The 13,964-nt window shown below is 41.9% G+C and overlaps 1 protein-coding gene across 10 annotated transcripts in view; it reads right to left on the reverse strand.

The window, feature by feature from the left end:
• PCNT (pericentrin) overlaps positions 1-13,964 on the reverse strand; it is a 63,706-nt gene that overhangs the window by 23,987 nt on the left and 25,755 nt on the right. For 8 of the 10 annotated variants that reach the window (XM_059868326.1, XM_059868327.1, XM_059868329.1 and 5 more), the window contains exons 22-31: positions 13,083-13,247; positions 11,145-11,291; positions 10,447-10,598; positions 8,981-9,195; positions 8,319-8,545; positions 6,915-7,077; positions 6,314-6,457; positions 2,065-2,294; positions 1,515-1,634; positions 954-974 (exon numbers count right to left, since the gene is read on the reverse strand). In XM_059868326.1, the coding sequence (XP_059724309.1) occupies positions 954-974; positions 1,515-1,634; positions 2,065-2,294; positions 6,314-6,457; positions 6,915-7,077; positions 8,319-8,545; positions 8,981-9,195; positions 10,447-10,598; positions 11,145-11,291; positions 13,083-13,247 (1,584 nt within the window). The remainder of the gene's footprint in view (positions 1-953; positions 975-1,514; positions 1,635-2,064; positions 2,295-6,313; positions 6,458-6,914; positions 7,078-8,318; positions 8,546-8,980; positions 9,196-10,446; positions 10,599-11,144; positions 11,292-13,082; positions 13,248-13,964) is intronic. The other 2 variants (XM_059868332.1, XM_059868325.1) reach the window with 1 other exon arrangement.

Here is a 13,964-nt window from a genome sequence, read left to right on the forward strand (position 1 = left end):
TACAAAATTTTGGCATCAGAATGCCCAAACTATGACCCTTCAGACATAAAGAGCATGTTTTTAACACCCTGCTGCTGCAATCCTGTAGCTAAGAAGACACTTCCACATAACCTTCACTCTCACAGGGCAGCTCCCAAGAACCAGCACTCCTTTCACTAAATACTCCCCCTTCACTAGGTACATTCCTTGTACCCAGTAAACACCAGAAACTTGTCAGAGCTGCTACATGCACAACTCAGGAGTTCACTCGAGCTGGTTTGGAGTGAGTTCAGCACTCACTGATGTTACAGCTGCATTAAACAACTGAATAAACAGTGACATTTCCTGGCACAGAATGCCCACATACCTCACCTACCCTACAAATGTCACTGGCTGAGTTACCATCCTTGTGTGGTTTTCTCCAAGTAAGTTTTCATCCTTTCTCAGAGAGGCTGCAAAGCTGCAGCACTCATTTTTTTCAGCTATGCCCTCCAGCATGGAAAATTCATTCCCTGGAAATTCATTCATCTTGAAGATATGGATGTGCAACTCTAACACTGAGGTACACAATTCCATAACTACACATAAATAGATAGAAGTGAAATGAACTCCTGTACAAGTTTTGGGGTGAGCCAGGCCACAAACAAAAGGCACAGTTTTATCATCACCATTCCAATATCTTTGTTTCATGCTCCAAATTTCAACTTCTTTTACAGCAAAATGCTGTTTCAGTGAAAAACTGCCTGTGACACCTCTGAGCAGTAAGCCAGGAGAGCTAAGGACCCATGTACAGGAAATGAAATTGAAAGCAGTTGCTCATTCCCTGCAAGAATTCTGCCACCCTAAAACCTGTATTCTTAGCTCCAAGTCATGCCTTGACATGTCAAGAAGAGGAAAAAAGCTAAAGCATATCTAGAAGGGATTGAAAGGAAAAGGAAAGAAAAGTTAAGAGACATTCATGCTGTTTTCCATACCTGTAGAATCAATTCATAGTTCTGTATAATGTTCATTTATGTGAAAAAAAAAACAAACAACCAGTCAAAAAAAAAAAAAAAAAAAGGCAAAAGTTAATCTTTGAAGCCAAGCATCAAACAAACAAAACTGTGTAAACAAGGACTCATTTATAAACTTAAATAGGATGAAGCATGCAGACAAATGACATCTCTATTACAATTGTTTAGGTGGAAAAAATAAACATATTTAGAACCCAGAAGTCATTTCTCAGATGAACTTTTTAGAGTGGAGAGTCTGTAGTGTTGCCCTCCTTGGTTCATTTAAACCCAGGCACAGAGGTTCCTCTAAACCAGACTCAAACTTCATTGTAAAGCACCTGCAGCAGTTCTTCCACCTCCATAACAAATAACATAAATGTACCCACGTTGCCTAAATGTAGTTCCATCAGCTGGGGAAAAATCTGCTCTCTGGGTAAGAGAGGAAAACAACTCTCCCAGGAGCCAGACCCCCAAGAACATTCAGTTTTGCTATTTAATTGTAATAAACCAACTCTGTTGGCCACCAAGTCTGATTTCACTCACCCTCTGCTCTCTGGACTGTCCTGAAGTCTGGGATTTTGCTGACTGTTTTAACTGTTCTTCCAATTTCTGAATTTCCTGCTGAAAATCATCCCGTTCATGCTCCCTTTCTATGGCTTGTTCCTGTAAACCCAGCCAGAGAAAAGCAAAATATTTTTGAAGATTTCACTACAATCTTGAGTACAAGAAAAACTGGGGTTTGTTTTTGTGGGGAAGAAACTGCTAATTTAAACAACAATTAACTTATAATCAGGACTACCTTCTAGTAGTCCTGAAAGCATATCTGTAATGACAGGGAAAGGAAAAAAAGAGCAAGCACCTTTTTGACTATAACATACATAGAAACTACAATTATCACTTCATAAAAAGGAAAAATTACCCTGCCATACTACAAAAACTGATTTTTTTCCTTCTTTCATGAGACTAGTACACCAAGGTCTTAATTCCAACCAAAACTAAAACTAGAGCCCGTTTTGGGAACCACCTTGCATGTCTCAAACCAGGATGAGAATTTACCACCTCCAAAGCCATGGAAATGTGCTCTCTGACTTACATCCATGAACTGCCGCTGGCTTTTGAGCTGCTTTTCAAGAACTTCAATTTGCTGTTTCAGTTCAGTAATCTCCAGTAACTTTCTAGCCAGGTCTTGGTTGCTTTGCAGCTGCTCCTCCAGTTCCACCTCCAGCACCTTCATCTGAGAGCGCAGGTTGGAATGGTCCTTTTCTGCCTGACACTGAAGCTCAAGCTTCTCCTTGGACAGAAATTCTACCTCCTTGAGTAGACCTGAGTAAGAACATAAAAAAATAAAAGCTGTCAGGGCAGGGTACAAAAAGTCAAATGTTTCAGATGAGCTTAAATTTGGGTATTTTGGACAGCTTCAAAATAAAGGAAAATATTTAATCTTGAGGTGGGCTGTAAGAGACATCCTACACTGCCCTACCCTGAATCCTTGCCACCCTTCTGTCCCAAATCTCTCCTTAATCAAGCCATCCATCACAGAATTCTCAGTTCCTCTCAACTCTCATGCCAAGATCCTCCTTTACCCATCCACCATCCAGTCTTGGGCTGGTTTCTCCAGGGCTCCTGCCTTGTGCCATGCTGGACACTGGTCCTGCCCTCAACTGCTGAGTGACCATCCCATCTTTCCAGGGGCCACTGGTGCCCAGCCTGACCCTGAACCAGCTGCTATGAAAAAACAAAGTTACTGTATTTCTCTGAACCTGAGTGGGGATTAAAACCCAGAGAAAAATCATCTTAGAGAAAATCAGTCCAGCTCTGAGGTTATAAAGGGAAGAAAACACCTGGGAAAAAAGATGGCACATATTTTCCCTATGCAGACTGCAAAAGAAATACCAAAAAGGGAAGTGGACATAACTCTTGATAACTTGAACAATTTGAGCTTATTTACAGCTACAAACTGCATTTTCAAGCAGCTGGATGCACTGAATACACTGTTTAGGAGACCAAAACTAAAGACTTTACTGTGAACACTCTTGGAGAAAAGTGACTTTAATTGTGAATATAGTTAGTAACCTGAGCAGGAAAAGAAACCTGTCTGTTTTGTATCAAAGCAAGGTCCTGCAAGAGCTCATGATTTTACTTTCCAAATGTTCTCTTACTTGTCTCAAATGTTTTTGGTGACAAGCTACAGGTAAGTCTGTGATGCAACAAGGACCTTAAGAAATCATCCAGCCCCATTTCCAGAAGACAATTCCCTTTTTGAAGTATGACCAACAAAATGAAGGTGATTTCTGACACCATGCCATTACAAGCTGCTCTTACAAAAAGCTACCACAGCCTACCTACAACATTTTACCCACAGATATTTAATGACATTTCTAGACCCTTGATACTAAGCAAAAAATCATTAAAATTTCCCTGTATAAAAAGAAAAGTGTGACAGGCTTGGAATAATGCAACAATATTTACATTACACATTGGGGAAAATGCCACCCCAGTGAGGATAATGGAAAACAATGAGAAGAGTTTGTGCATTCATTGGCTCTGGAAATCAAAATAAGCCAGAAAAAGAGAAACAAGGAAAGTTTGGGACAACACCATGGACTACATGAGCTCCCCAGCAATCCTGTTGTGGGTCACAGTTACACTCCAGCCACATTTCACTCCAAGCACTAATTTTAGCCTGTGTCATACCCACAGTGCAATCACTGTGCCACACTCCCTACTTTTTATTTTATTTTTAAATCATCACAAGTTCATTTGGTTGGGGATGTAACTTAGGCTCTTGCACAATGCATGACGTGAAGACTTTGCCCTAATTTCTCTCCCAATCCCCTTGGAGCTGTATTATACATAAATTATATGTATCATGTGGTGCAACAGAAAAAAAACCCATAAAACACAACAATTTCTGAATTCTATTAGGACATCCAATCCCAGCCATAGCTGCATGACAGAGAATATCTTTTGGCAAGCAGGAGATGGGAATAATGTGAATAAAACAGCACTAGAGTGTATTTACTAACACATGGTGCAGGAAGGAGGGCAAGGTCAGGTACTAGAGATATTTATGATGATAATTTGGACACCCAAAGGAAGGTCATGGATTTAGGCTGACCCTGAGAAAAAAAGAACTGGTATTTGGGAAAACAAGCACAAGAATTTTGCCTGCTATATCCTAAGAAATATTGTTGATGGCTTCTTTTTTAGCTTCCAGAGGAACAAAATAGTGATTAGGTAACACTGACCTACACAGCCACAGTCACCTCCTCAGACAGAAATGCAAATTAATTGAAAAAATAATGAGGCAAGCAGATTTTACCTGGAATCAGCAGTATATCATAGAAAGCAGGTATCAAATTTTGGCAACCTCTAAACTCAATTTTTCAGACAAATTTTCAAAATTTTTTAAGCACAGTTCCCCAAGTGTATCAACAGAACTTCAAGCAACACACCAACTGCTGATCAGCTCCCAGATTTGTTTCTTTGTAGAGACAAACCTGTTTTATTAAAGCTACTGCACATCATGCAGTTCCCCTGGGAAGGGCCCCAGCACACTCCCTCCCACTCCCCAATCATTAGCAAATGAGCTCATTCCAAGGGAGTTTTAATTAGCAAGGCCACTCTACTCACATTAGTACTCCACATGAACAATGGCAGGAGATGTCAGCTTTTCAAGGAATGAGCCCATGCCAGTCAGCTCCAAACATGATTGGTATTTAATCATGTTTTCCACATTCTACAACCAATTCCAAACCTGAGGAGAAGTACTACAGCTGGATGGGCTGAGGGAAAGGGGATGGATTTCAGGACTTGGCCCTTGCAGCAAAAGGAACCCTGCAAGTTCTAAGGGGCTGCTGGCAAGAGCTGGGCTGCAGCTCCTGGGAGAATGTCAATCCCAAAATACACCATAACCAGCTCTGCTCCACAGAGGGCAGCAGCAAATTGCAGGACAGTGAGGTGGACACCAAAAATAGGTGAAATTAAAAATAGTGGTTGAGGGAGAGCTGAATGGACAGAAGGAATAAAGATACAGTAATGGGTAAGAAAGCTCAGTGCAGCTTTTTGACTCTAACAGGAATTTATCTATGTCACTTTTTATTCACCTGAGTGATTTGGCTCACTCAGCTCACACTCCCTGGGGAACAGAAGAGGTCCAGAAACAAGAGACAGTGAATATGCAAGGGTCTATGAATATATATGTGTGTATAAATAAAATTAATCTAAAAAACAAGAAGAGAATTCTATTTTGAGTAGGCCACAAAACATTCATGGCAACTATGAATTTATCAGATCTAAACGTTAGCCACTCAGGAGTTAAGAATGCAAACTTCAGGAGGAAAAAAAAAATTTCTCTTTCCATTTGGCATCTACGAATTTGACTACAGCACTTGACTTCCAAAATCAGTGTATAACTCTAAGGATCCTTCCTGCTTATTTCTGCTTTCTTCTTTCATTTCTTTACTAGCCTTCCCTACCATTCTGCTTTCATTTTTTCATTTTGACCTACCAATCCATTCAATTACATTTCTCTCATCTCTCTTAGACATCCTTCAGTTCTTGCTGCACTTTTTTTAGCTCAGTTTTATGTCACCTCAAATACTTTTCTTTTTCCCCTCCCTTCTTTAACTTACTCATTTTGACAGCTGACTTTGTATCACTTTGCCACTTCAAATAGTCATTATTGAATTGAATATTCCTAATTTTGCACCACAGAAGTCATAGCTTTTTATGGCCAAGATACTCACAAACCCAGTAACCTGTCAGGCCTAATTATTAAGTACTATTCCTCATTGTTAAAATAAAAGTAATCAATTCATTCACTCAGTGTTACAGCAACACAGCAAGAAAAACAAATCCACACTTGTCATTACAAACCTGAACCTTCTTTTTGTGCTACACTAGCAACAGGTGCTCCTAGAAATCAAAACACAGACACATAGACAAGGTGAATAAGGCATTGTGATCCATTTCATCTTCTAGAGCACCAAAAACATGAGTGCAGGGAGCACAGAGGAGTGCAGGGACCACAGAGGAGTGCAGGGACCACAGAGGAGTGCAGGGAGCACAGAGGAGTGCAGGGAGCACAGAGGAGTGCAGGGACCACAGAGGAGGGCCAACCTTCAGGCATTTCATCTTTATTGTGCTCCAAAGCTCCTGCTGACCTTGGTCCATGTCTGTAGAGCTTTCTGCCTTTACAGGAAGACCCTCTCACCTGTGTACAGCCTGAGCTGCTCACTAGGTCACCGAGCCAACCTCTGCAGTGTCCTCCTGTCATGGATCAATGTGTCCTGACTGCAGACACTTTGTTTTGAGTTAAGAATGTTGCACCCTCTACTCACCCAGAATTGCCTGCTCCTGGGTGAGCTCCTGGAAGCGTTCCCTCATGTTCTCCAGCTCCACAACCAGACGACGCTCAGATTCCTCTTTCAGGTTCAAGGCCTCTTCTAAAGCAGCTTTTTCTGCAACGTAGCCTTCAATGATGCCTGGATGCCAAATCAGAATGCAAATAAAGCCACAGACAAACTCATCTACTGGGAAAAAGCAGCTTGAAAACGTGGCTAAACAATTTTTGCCAAACAATGGAAAGTGACATGAAAAGGAAGAAGATTTATCTTTACACTGTAGCTAGGCTTTTGAATAACTTAAGGAATTAAATGTACTAGTTAATGTATGCTAAGATTATGAAGATTTTATGAGGCTGACACATCACAAAGTGTCTCCAGATCTGTAGGATTCAAATGGGGATCCTTAAGCTTTGATGGCCTGAGATGAGCTTCCAACACATCCTCTGCTAAGGGCTGCTGTTTCAAGAAACAGAATCCCCAGAAAGTAAGATCAAATATTAGATTTAGAGCCCAAGAACCCCAGGAAACAGAAAGCACATTCCAAATGCTGGGAGGAACAAGCTGTGAGTGAATGACCCTGCAATCCATCTCTCACCCTCTGCCTTGTGAAGCTCCAGTGCCAGCTGGTTCTTGGCCTGGCTCTCCTCACTGAGGCACTCCAGCAGCTCCTGGTGCTGACTCACCACCTGCGCCGTCTCCCGATTGCGGCGGCTGAACTCCTCCTCAAACTGGGCATGGTTTTCATGCATCTTCTCCAGCTGCAAGTCAACAATTGCCCCAGCATCAGACACGACAGACATTGCAACAAAAATCTCAACTTTTAAATACCATTTATGCATTAAGTTCCAAGTTTTGAAGGTTCATTTTAGTACTAAGCTGACTTTGCCCAAAACCTCTGGACACTCGGCGAGTCCCTCTGCTTGCACACCAGTATTTCTGCCACAGGTCTGGCTGAGGAACATAAGTTTCTTCACTGTGCATAAAAAGAAATACCTCCCTATTGGCAAAACTGCTTAGCTTGACACTTCCTGAGCCACTTGAAACTCAAAGCATCCTTACACTTAAATTCTTCAACAGATTCAGTCAGGACTAATACACAGTGAAGTCCATCTATCATCAGGTTTCCAAGGAACACCACCAGTAAGCAAAGTATGCTGGATCCCAGCTGATGAGGGTCACCTGGAACCCAGATCTGCCATGGCTTAGGCAAGTGCTTCAACCACAAGTTAGCTGTGTCTCAGTGGAAGCATCATCAGTACCTAAGAGCAAATTTATGCACCTCATTCCAGGAGGGATTTTTGAAGATAGTGAATATATTCCACACAGGCACATATCTCTGTGTTTCACAAAATACCCAATGAGTAGATGAATTTCAGACACGTTTTTCCCCTTCCCATCTTCACTTCAATTAGGGACTTCCTTACCCAACAAAGTAATTCTTGTCACACTAAATTAAATCCCCAGATGTGTACAGTGCTTGTGAATCTACCCCAGATGTGCAGTTTAGACATTGCAAAAATCAGCATGGAAATAGTGCATTCATAGAAGAACTTGAGTAAGTGCATCTCCTTTTGTCACAATTAAAGCAGCACATAACTACAAGGACATTTGCTTGCTGCTATCTACATATTCCCCAAGCATTCTGACATTGGACTGAGTTTTCCTGAACCTGCTTATCAGTGTTGAAAAGGCATCAGTGTCAAGTGTGATAAAACACCCTCCAAAAACCTCCTGGTCTCCTGAAGTTACCAAATGAATTTAAAATCCCAGTTTCAATCTACTTAAGGTGACCAATCTATTGCCTTCCCACAGGATCTGTTACAAGGTTAATACACAGCCTTAAAACTGATTGCACATTTCTATACACAAAACCATGGAATGGTTTGGTTTGAAAGGGACCTTTAAAGACCAGCTAGTTCCAAACCCCTGCCACGAGCAGGGACATCTTCCACCAGACTAGGTTGCCTCTAGATCACTTTTGAAAGATTAAAAGCTTTACTTGTTTAGTTGACTCTGTAACCAGCTCCAGGAGTCTCTCCACTGCAGTGCGCAAACGATGACAAATTTTCAGTATTGCTTCTTCACTTTCACACGCCAATTCTGGCTTTGCCAAAACACTTTCACATAAGTACTGGCTCAACTCAGACACCTCATCAGTCCCTGGAGACAGCTGGTTGTGTTCTGTCAGAGTTTCATCAAGCAGCTCCTCTACTGAAAACAAGGAAGCTGTTGGAAAACACAGAAAAGTGACAGCTAGCCACAAAGCTGGTGACACAGATAACTGACATCAGGCATGGACCTGGACATGCACCACAAGATGAAAACCTGGACACATCAACAACTCAATGCTGAAAAATCATGAGGGTTTTTCACCAGGTTTGGCAACCTTGTGCTATACATCAGGACCTGGAACTCTGCAGTCACCAAGTCCATCTTTCCTGCCCCATGATCTAGCCAAGCTTTTCTAACACTGCAGTAGTTGCACTGTTAAAAGAATCAAACTGAGATAACACTGGTAGACTCAATCTTAGTGTGGACCAGCTCTGAAAGACACAAACATTGCAAAAAGAGTGTCTGATCTTCATCCATACAAAAGGATATGAAAAGGCAGTTTTCAAGAATATGAACTGACTACATCCAAGTTTGCTGATTTGTACTCACCTTTTTCTAGGTGATGGTTTTCTTTGGCTTTGAAATACTGCATGAATCCCTTTTCTTCCATAATACTCTGAGCTTCTTTAGCATCTCCAGAAGCCAGACTGTCATCAAGGCAAAGCCCAATCTTGCTGCAGATGAGGTCCTCAATAACTACTGTGGCCTTCACCAGTTCCATGAGCAGTTTCAAAATGTGCTGATAAGATTCACGCAGTTTTTCCCTAGAACAAAATCATATTGAACATCTGAAAAATTGCACACACTTGATTTGAAAGACACTTTGAACCTACTGTAAACCTGACAGTCTAAAACAGGTATCTGCCATGGTTGGGCAGTTATCAGTGAAGATCACTCAGATGGCTCACAAAAACCAGGTCATTTTTAAAGAGCTGGCACAGCTGATGCCTTGGGAAGGCTGACCTAGAGCAGAGGCCAGACAGAGCTAAAGAATAAAGCAGGGATTTATTAAAGGCCTCAATGGATCCACCTTGGGCAGCACCAGAGCCCAGCCAGGGCTGCACCCAAGATGGACCAAAATGGTCACAAAATGGTCACCTGGTCACGGGGTCTCTCACTTTTATAAATTCTGGTCCATTTGCATATTGGAGTTAATTGCCCAGTTGTGGCTATAATTATGCAGTCCCATCCTTCTTGTTTTTCTCTCTTCAGCCCACATTGTTTGTGCTCTTGGGACTGAGATTTGGATCATTTGTCCTTGGTCCCCAGCTAGAGAAGGAATTGTTTTGCCTCCCTGCTCTGTGCAGAGAGCTCACCATCCCTTAATATGAAGCTCAGAACTACAGACCAAAGCAGCACAGAAACGGAAAAAGAGAAAAGCTAAAACCTGAGGCATCACAGCAAAACACCTTTGCCATCTCCACAGGCAGATGACACTACAGTCAGCAGCATCTCAGCCTTCCACAGCTATGGAAGCACCAGCAAGGAGCCTGCTACTGCAGCAGCAGGGACATCAAACAACTAGAGGGTGTTCTGGCAGACCTGGCAACAAAAACTCTATTTCTATTTATCAAAATATTTTACTTTTAAGATTAACACCAGGCCAGTTTCTGAAAGATGAGAGGGAATTCTTGAAGCTTATTCAACATGACAGCTTCTGTAATCCCCATGACACATCAAACCAATCCAACTCCATCTGAAAGCCTCTTGGTCACAGAACCTCTCTCCATTTTTTAGATTTCTCCAAGATTGGAGACAGCAGAAATCCCAAAACACCAAAGTCTTCATCATGATGAAAGAAAAAGAGCAAGAAAAAAACCCCCACTTGCTCTTAATGTTAGAATAAGTCAATAAATTATAAAACCTCAAAATAATTTGGAAATAAAAGCAATATATCATCCTCCAACACTACTATTTTGAGCTGGCTTAATTTTGCCTAGTTATTGATTTAAGAGCAGTGAGAAAACAAGCAAATAGAAAAGCACTAAGCATTATGGAACCAAAGCTGAACAAACCTTTCCTCCTTGGACTGCTCAATATCAGACCTCAGCAAGGCCACCAAATTTCCTCCCTCTTGGTTTTCCCTGCCCCGCCACTGCAGGAGTGCCTCCAGTTCAGAGTTGGTCTCCCCTATTTCATTCTTTAAAGAGGCCACTTCCTTCTCCAGCTGTGGAAGCACAGTGACAACACAAAGTCAACAATTGCACCCAAAATTTGCTTTATGAACTCCACCTGCAAACGAGTTTCTAGAAAAATTACTTCTCTCCTTATATTTATTTTTTCAGATTACACCTATACCAGATTAAAACATATGATTACATATAAATAAAAATACATATTTGTAGGTGTACAGCCTACCCCCACCTCCAGATTTTGCTGCCAAACAAATTACTGCCATTGTCAGAAACTCTGTCTCATCAGTAAACTAGGAAATAAGTCAAAATATCCATTTGGGAGAAAACTGCCAAGACAGAAAAGCATTCTGCTCCCATGCCAACATTCTCAATCCTCATCAAGTCCTACAAGAAGAGCTTGAAAGAGTAATGCATTCCCAGTCAGGAAATTCTTAGTGTTACTCTGTTTCTCCCAGCCTAACTCAGCACAAGAATTATACCTGCAGTCTCTCTAGGCACACTGAGGCAGAGCCCTGTGCTAAAACACAACCCCAAAAGCACATTTAAAATCTTAAACTATTAAATGATTTCCTCCACACCTGGTTAATTATTGCTGCTCTTTCCTCCAGCTGAGCTGATAACATTTCTTGTTCCTTTTGGTGAGCAGCCTGTGCCTTCTCCCTCTCCTGAGTCAACATCTGCTCCTTGTCATGTAGTGATGCCTTCTTTTCAGCTTCAAATTCTTCCTGCATAAATCACATACACTTGGATTTACTGAGAGAAGAAAAAGCCCAAACACCACCACCATCCTCCAAAAAAACCCTCCAACATCCCCTGTATTTTTTCTGTATGCTTTAGAAGGACACATTTTGCCCCTCAGAATAATAAACAGTAATTACACACCAACACCTCCAAACCAACTAAATTATTCTGAAACTGATCAAAATCAAAAACAGTGTGGCCAGCAGAACCAGGGCAGTCCCTCTGCACTCAGCACTGATGAGGCACAATTTTATCTATAAACAACAATACAATACACCAATTTTTTACATTGGCAAGTCAAGAAAACAGTTTCTCCCCATGGCAAGAAATAAGATTTCAGAGCAGAAGACCTGCAGTCACCTGAGCTGACATGGATCCCTTGCAGAAGACTGAGCCAGACTTTGCCCCTGCTCTAGCAGGAAGGTGAAAATGGGCTGACACAAAGGGGTAGGATGAGTTTCCTTGACCTAGAACATGGCATTTGTGGACAAAATCTCTGAAGCAGCTTGCTTGTTCTTCTCAGAAGCACTTAGAGACTAAGTCAGAGCACAGACAGCAATTCTGAATACCTCAAATCTGCTGGGGAGGCAGAGGGAAGAACCAAGGGAACAGGCTGGCATGAAGAACTGCACCAGCAGCACAGGGGAGTGGGAAGGGAAAGGCCTGCTGTAAAAACCTCTATCAGCCCACAAGAGAGCTCAGTCTGGCACTGCAAGGAGATCCAGCCAGCCTCTTCTGGGACAAAACACTGGTTAGCAAGTACATGAGGGAAAAACCCAGCTGAATCCACAGACAGCTGCACCAGCAGGAGAATTAGCCCTAGAAAAGTCTCAACAGAAAGTGAAATTTCTGGTGCTGCAAATGCTGCTTAAGGCAGCCTAAGAGAGAAAAGCAGAGATCATCTCTGGAGTTTCTGTATGACCTCAGTCCAGCCCAGCTCCTGGGGGCTGAAGGTTCAGCTGAGGACAGCAGTGCCAAATATACCTGCAGCAGCTTTGCAGGACACACTTGTGCCCTCTGTTTCACAAGACAGCTGCACCAGCCAGAGAGAGGTCAAACACTGATCAGGACTACACAGAGGCCCAGAGGCTGGGAACTTGTTGAACATGCTTATGATGTTTTCATGAAAGCAGAGATTAAAAACAAGAGTAACAAACAGAGCACCTCAGACAGAGAGCTCACTGCCAGCACACACTGGGTAAAAGCTCAGATAATACTGAATATTTTGCCACATAGACACAGCCTGTGCAGTAGATGTGGGATGATAGAAGGTGTTTTCATGAAAGCAGAGATTAAAAACAAGAGTAACAAACAGAGCACCTCATAGACAGAGAGCTCACTGCCAGCACACACTGGGTAAAAGCTTAGATAATACTGAATATTTTGCCACATAGACACAGCCTGTGCAGTAGATGTGGGATGATAGAAGGGCACAGTGTCTGCACACACTAAGAAGAAAAAGTCTCAAAAGACAAACTGAACATGCACACAAGGAAATGCTGCTCAGAGCATGCTCCACTGATTGGTTTTGGCTGAAGGACACCTCACATCCAGTTCAGGACTTGAAGACAACCCTGTGGTAAAGACAGCTGCTCACAGAACACTGCTTGATTTCAATGTTGTTTTTCTAGTTCTAACATTGTGAAGCAGGGGAGAGATCTCACTCAGACTCCATTTTAGAGGCTGAAGAACAAAAATCTTACACCAAATGCTCTTTTTTTCAGTGAAACACACTCCCAGGGCTTACTCAGAAGAGCATTTTCACCAGAGCCTACCTTCAGCTGTGCAATCTGCTGTTCCAGCAGCAACTCTGACTGACACTTCAACAGCTCAATCTCCTCCTGGAACTGGAGCTGCTGCTTCAATTTTACCTCCTCAAATTGAGCCAGAAGAGCTGTTCTCACAGAGTTTACTTCAGAAGCTGATGCAGAAGCATACAGCTGCAGACAAGGAAGGAATATAAAATATTTTAGCCACAGGGTTAGAATTGAAGAAAAAATGACATCAAACCCAGCCAGCTAAACCAAATTCTGAAGAGTACATTGACAATCCTCAAGGTCATGCAGGGCTGCTGTCTATCACCATGCTGAGTAGAGAAAAAAAGCAGGTTGATAAAAATAGATAAGCAACCAAGCATTTAGGTATCAAGTATCTCCTGTATTTATGAGACCATCAGGTCAGACTAACAAAGTATCCCTGACTTACTCTTTCCAACAGACACTTCCCTAAAAGAAATTCAAAAAAATAAAGAGGAAAGAGAGGGAGAGAAACACAGGGAGAGCATATTTGGTTAAGATGTGATTTCCCTTGTTCAAATGAGAACAAGCATTACACATCTCCATTTAATGCAATTATCCTGGGATACAATAGTGAAAGGTTTGAGAGATTTTTGGCCATCTAGGGGGGTTTTTTTTCCCTACTGTTTTCTCTTACAAGAGTCACTGTAGTCATCAGAACACAAATCCTGTTTCTAGGATAATGTGCCTGAAGACTGAATCACCTACAGAACCTCCCAGGAAACTAGGGAAATTTCCTCCCCAGGCCATCTATCCTTCTAGAAATGATTTAAGAGTTATTTGGAACATCACCAAATTTTCAATTTAGTAAGTAAAAAAGCAAAAGTTAGTAATATTTTCACTAAATGTGTTCTGTGGCTC

This window comes from Haemorhous mexicanus, chromosome 26 (genome assembly GCF_027477595.1).
Source record: "Haemorhous mexicanus isolate bHaeMex1 chromosome 26, bHaeMex1.pri, whole genome shotgun sequence".
Classification (NCBI taxonomy): Eukaryota; Metazoa; Chordata; class Aves; order Passeriformes; family Fringillidae; genus Haemorhous; species Haemorhous mexicanus.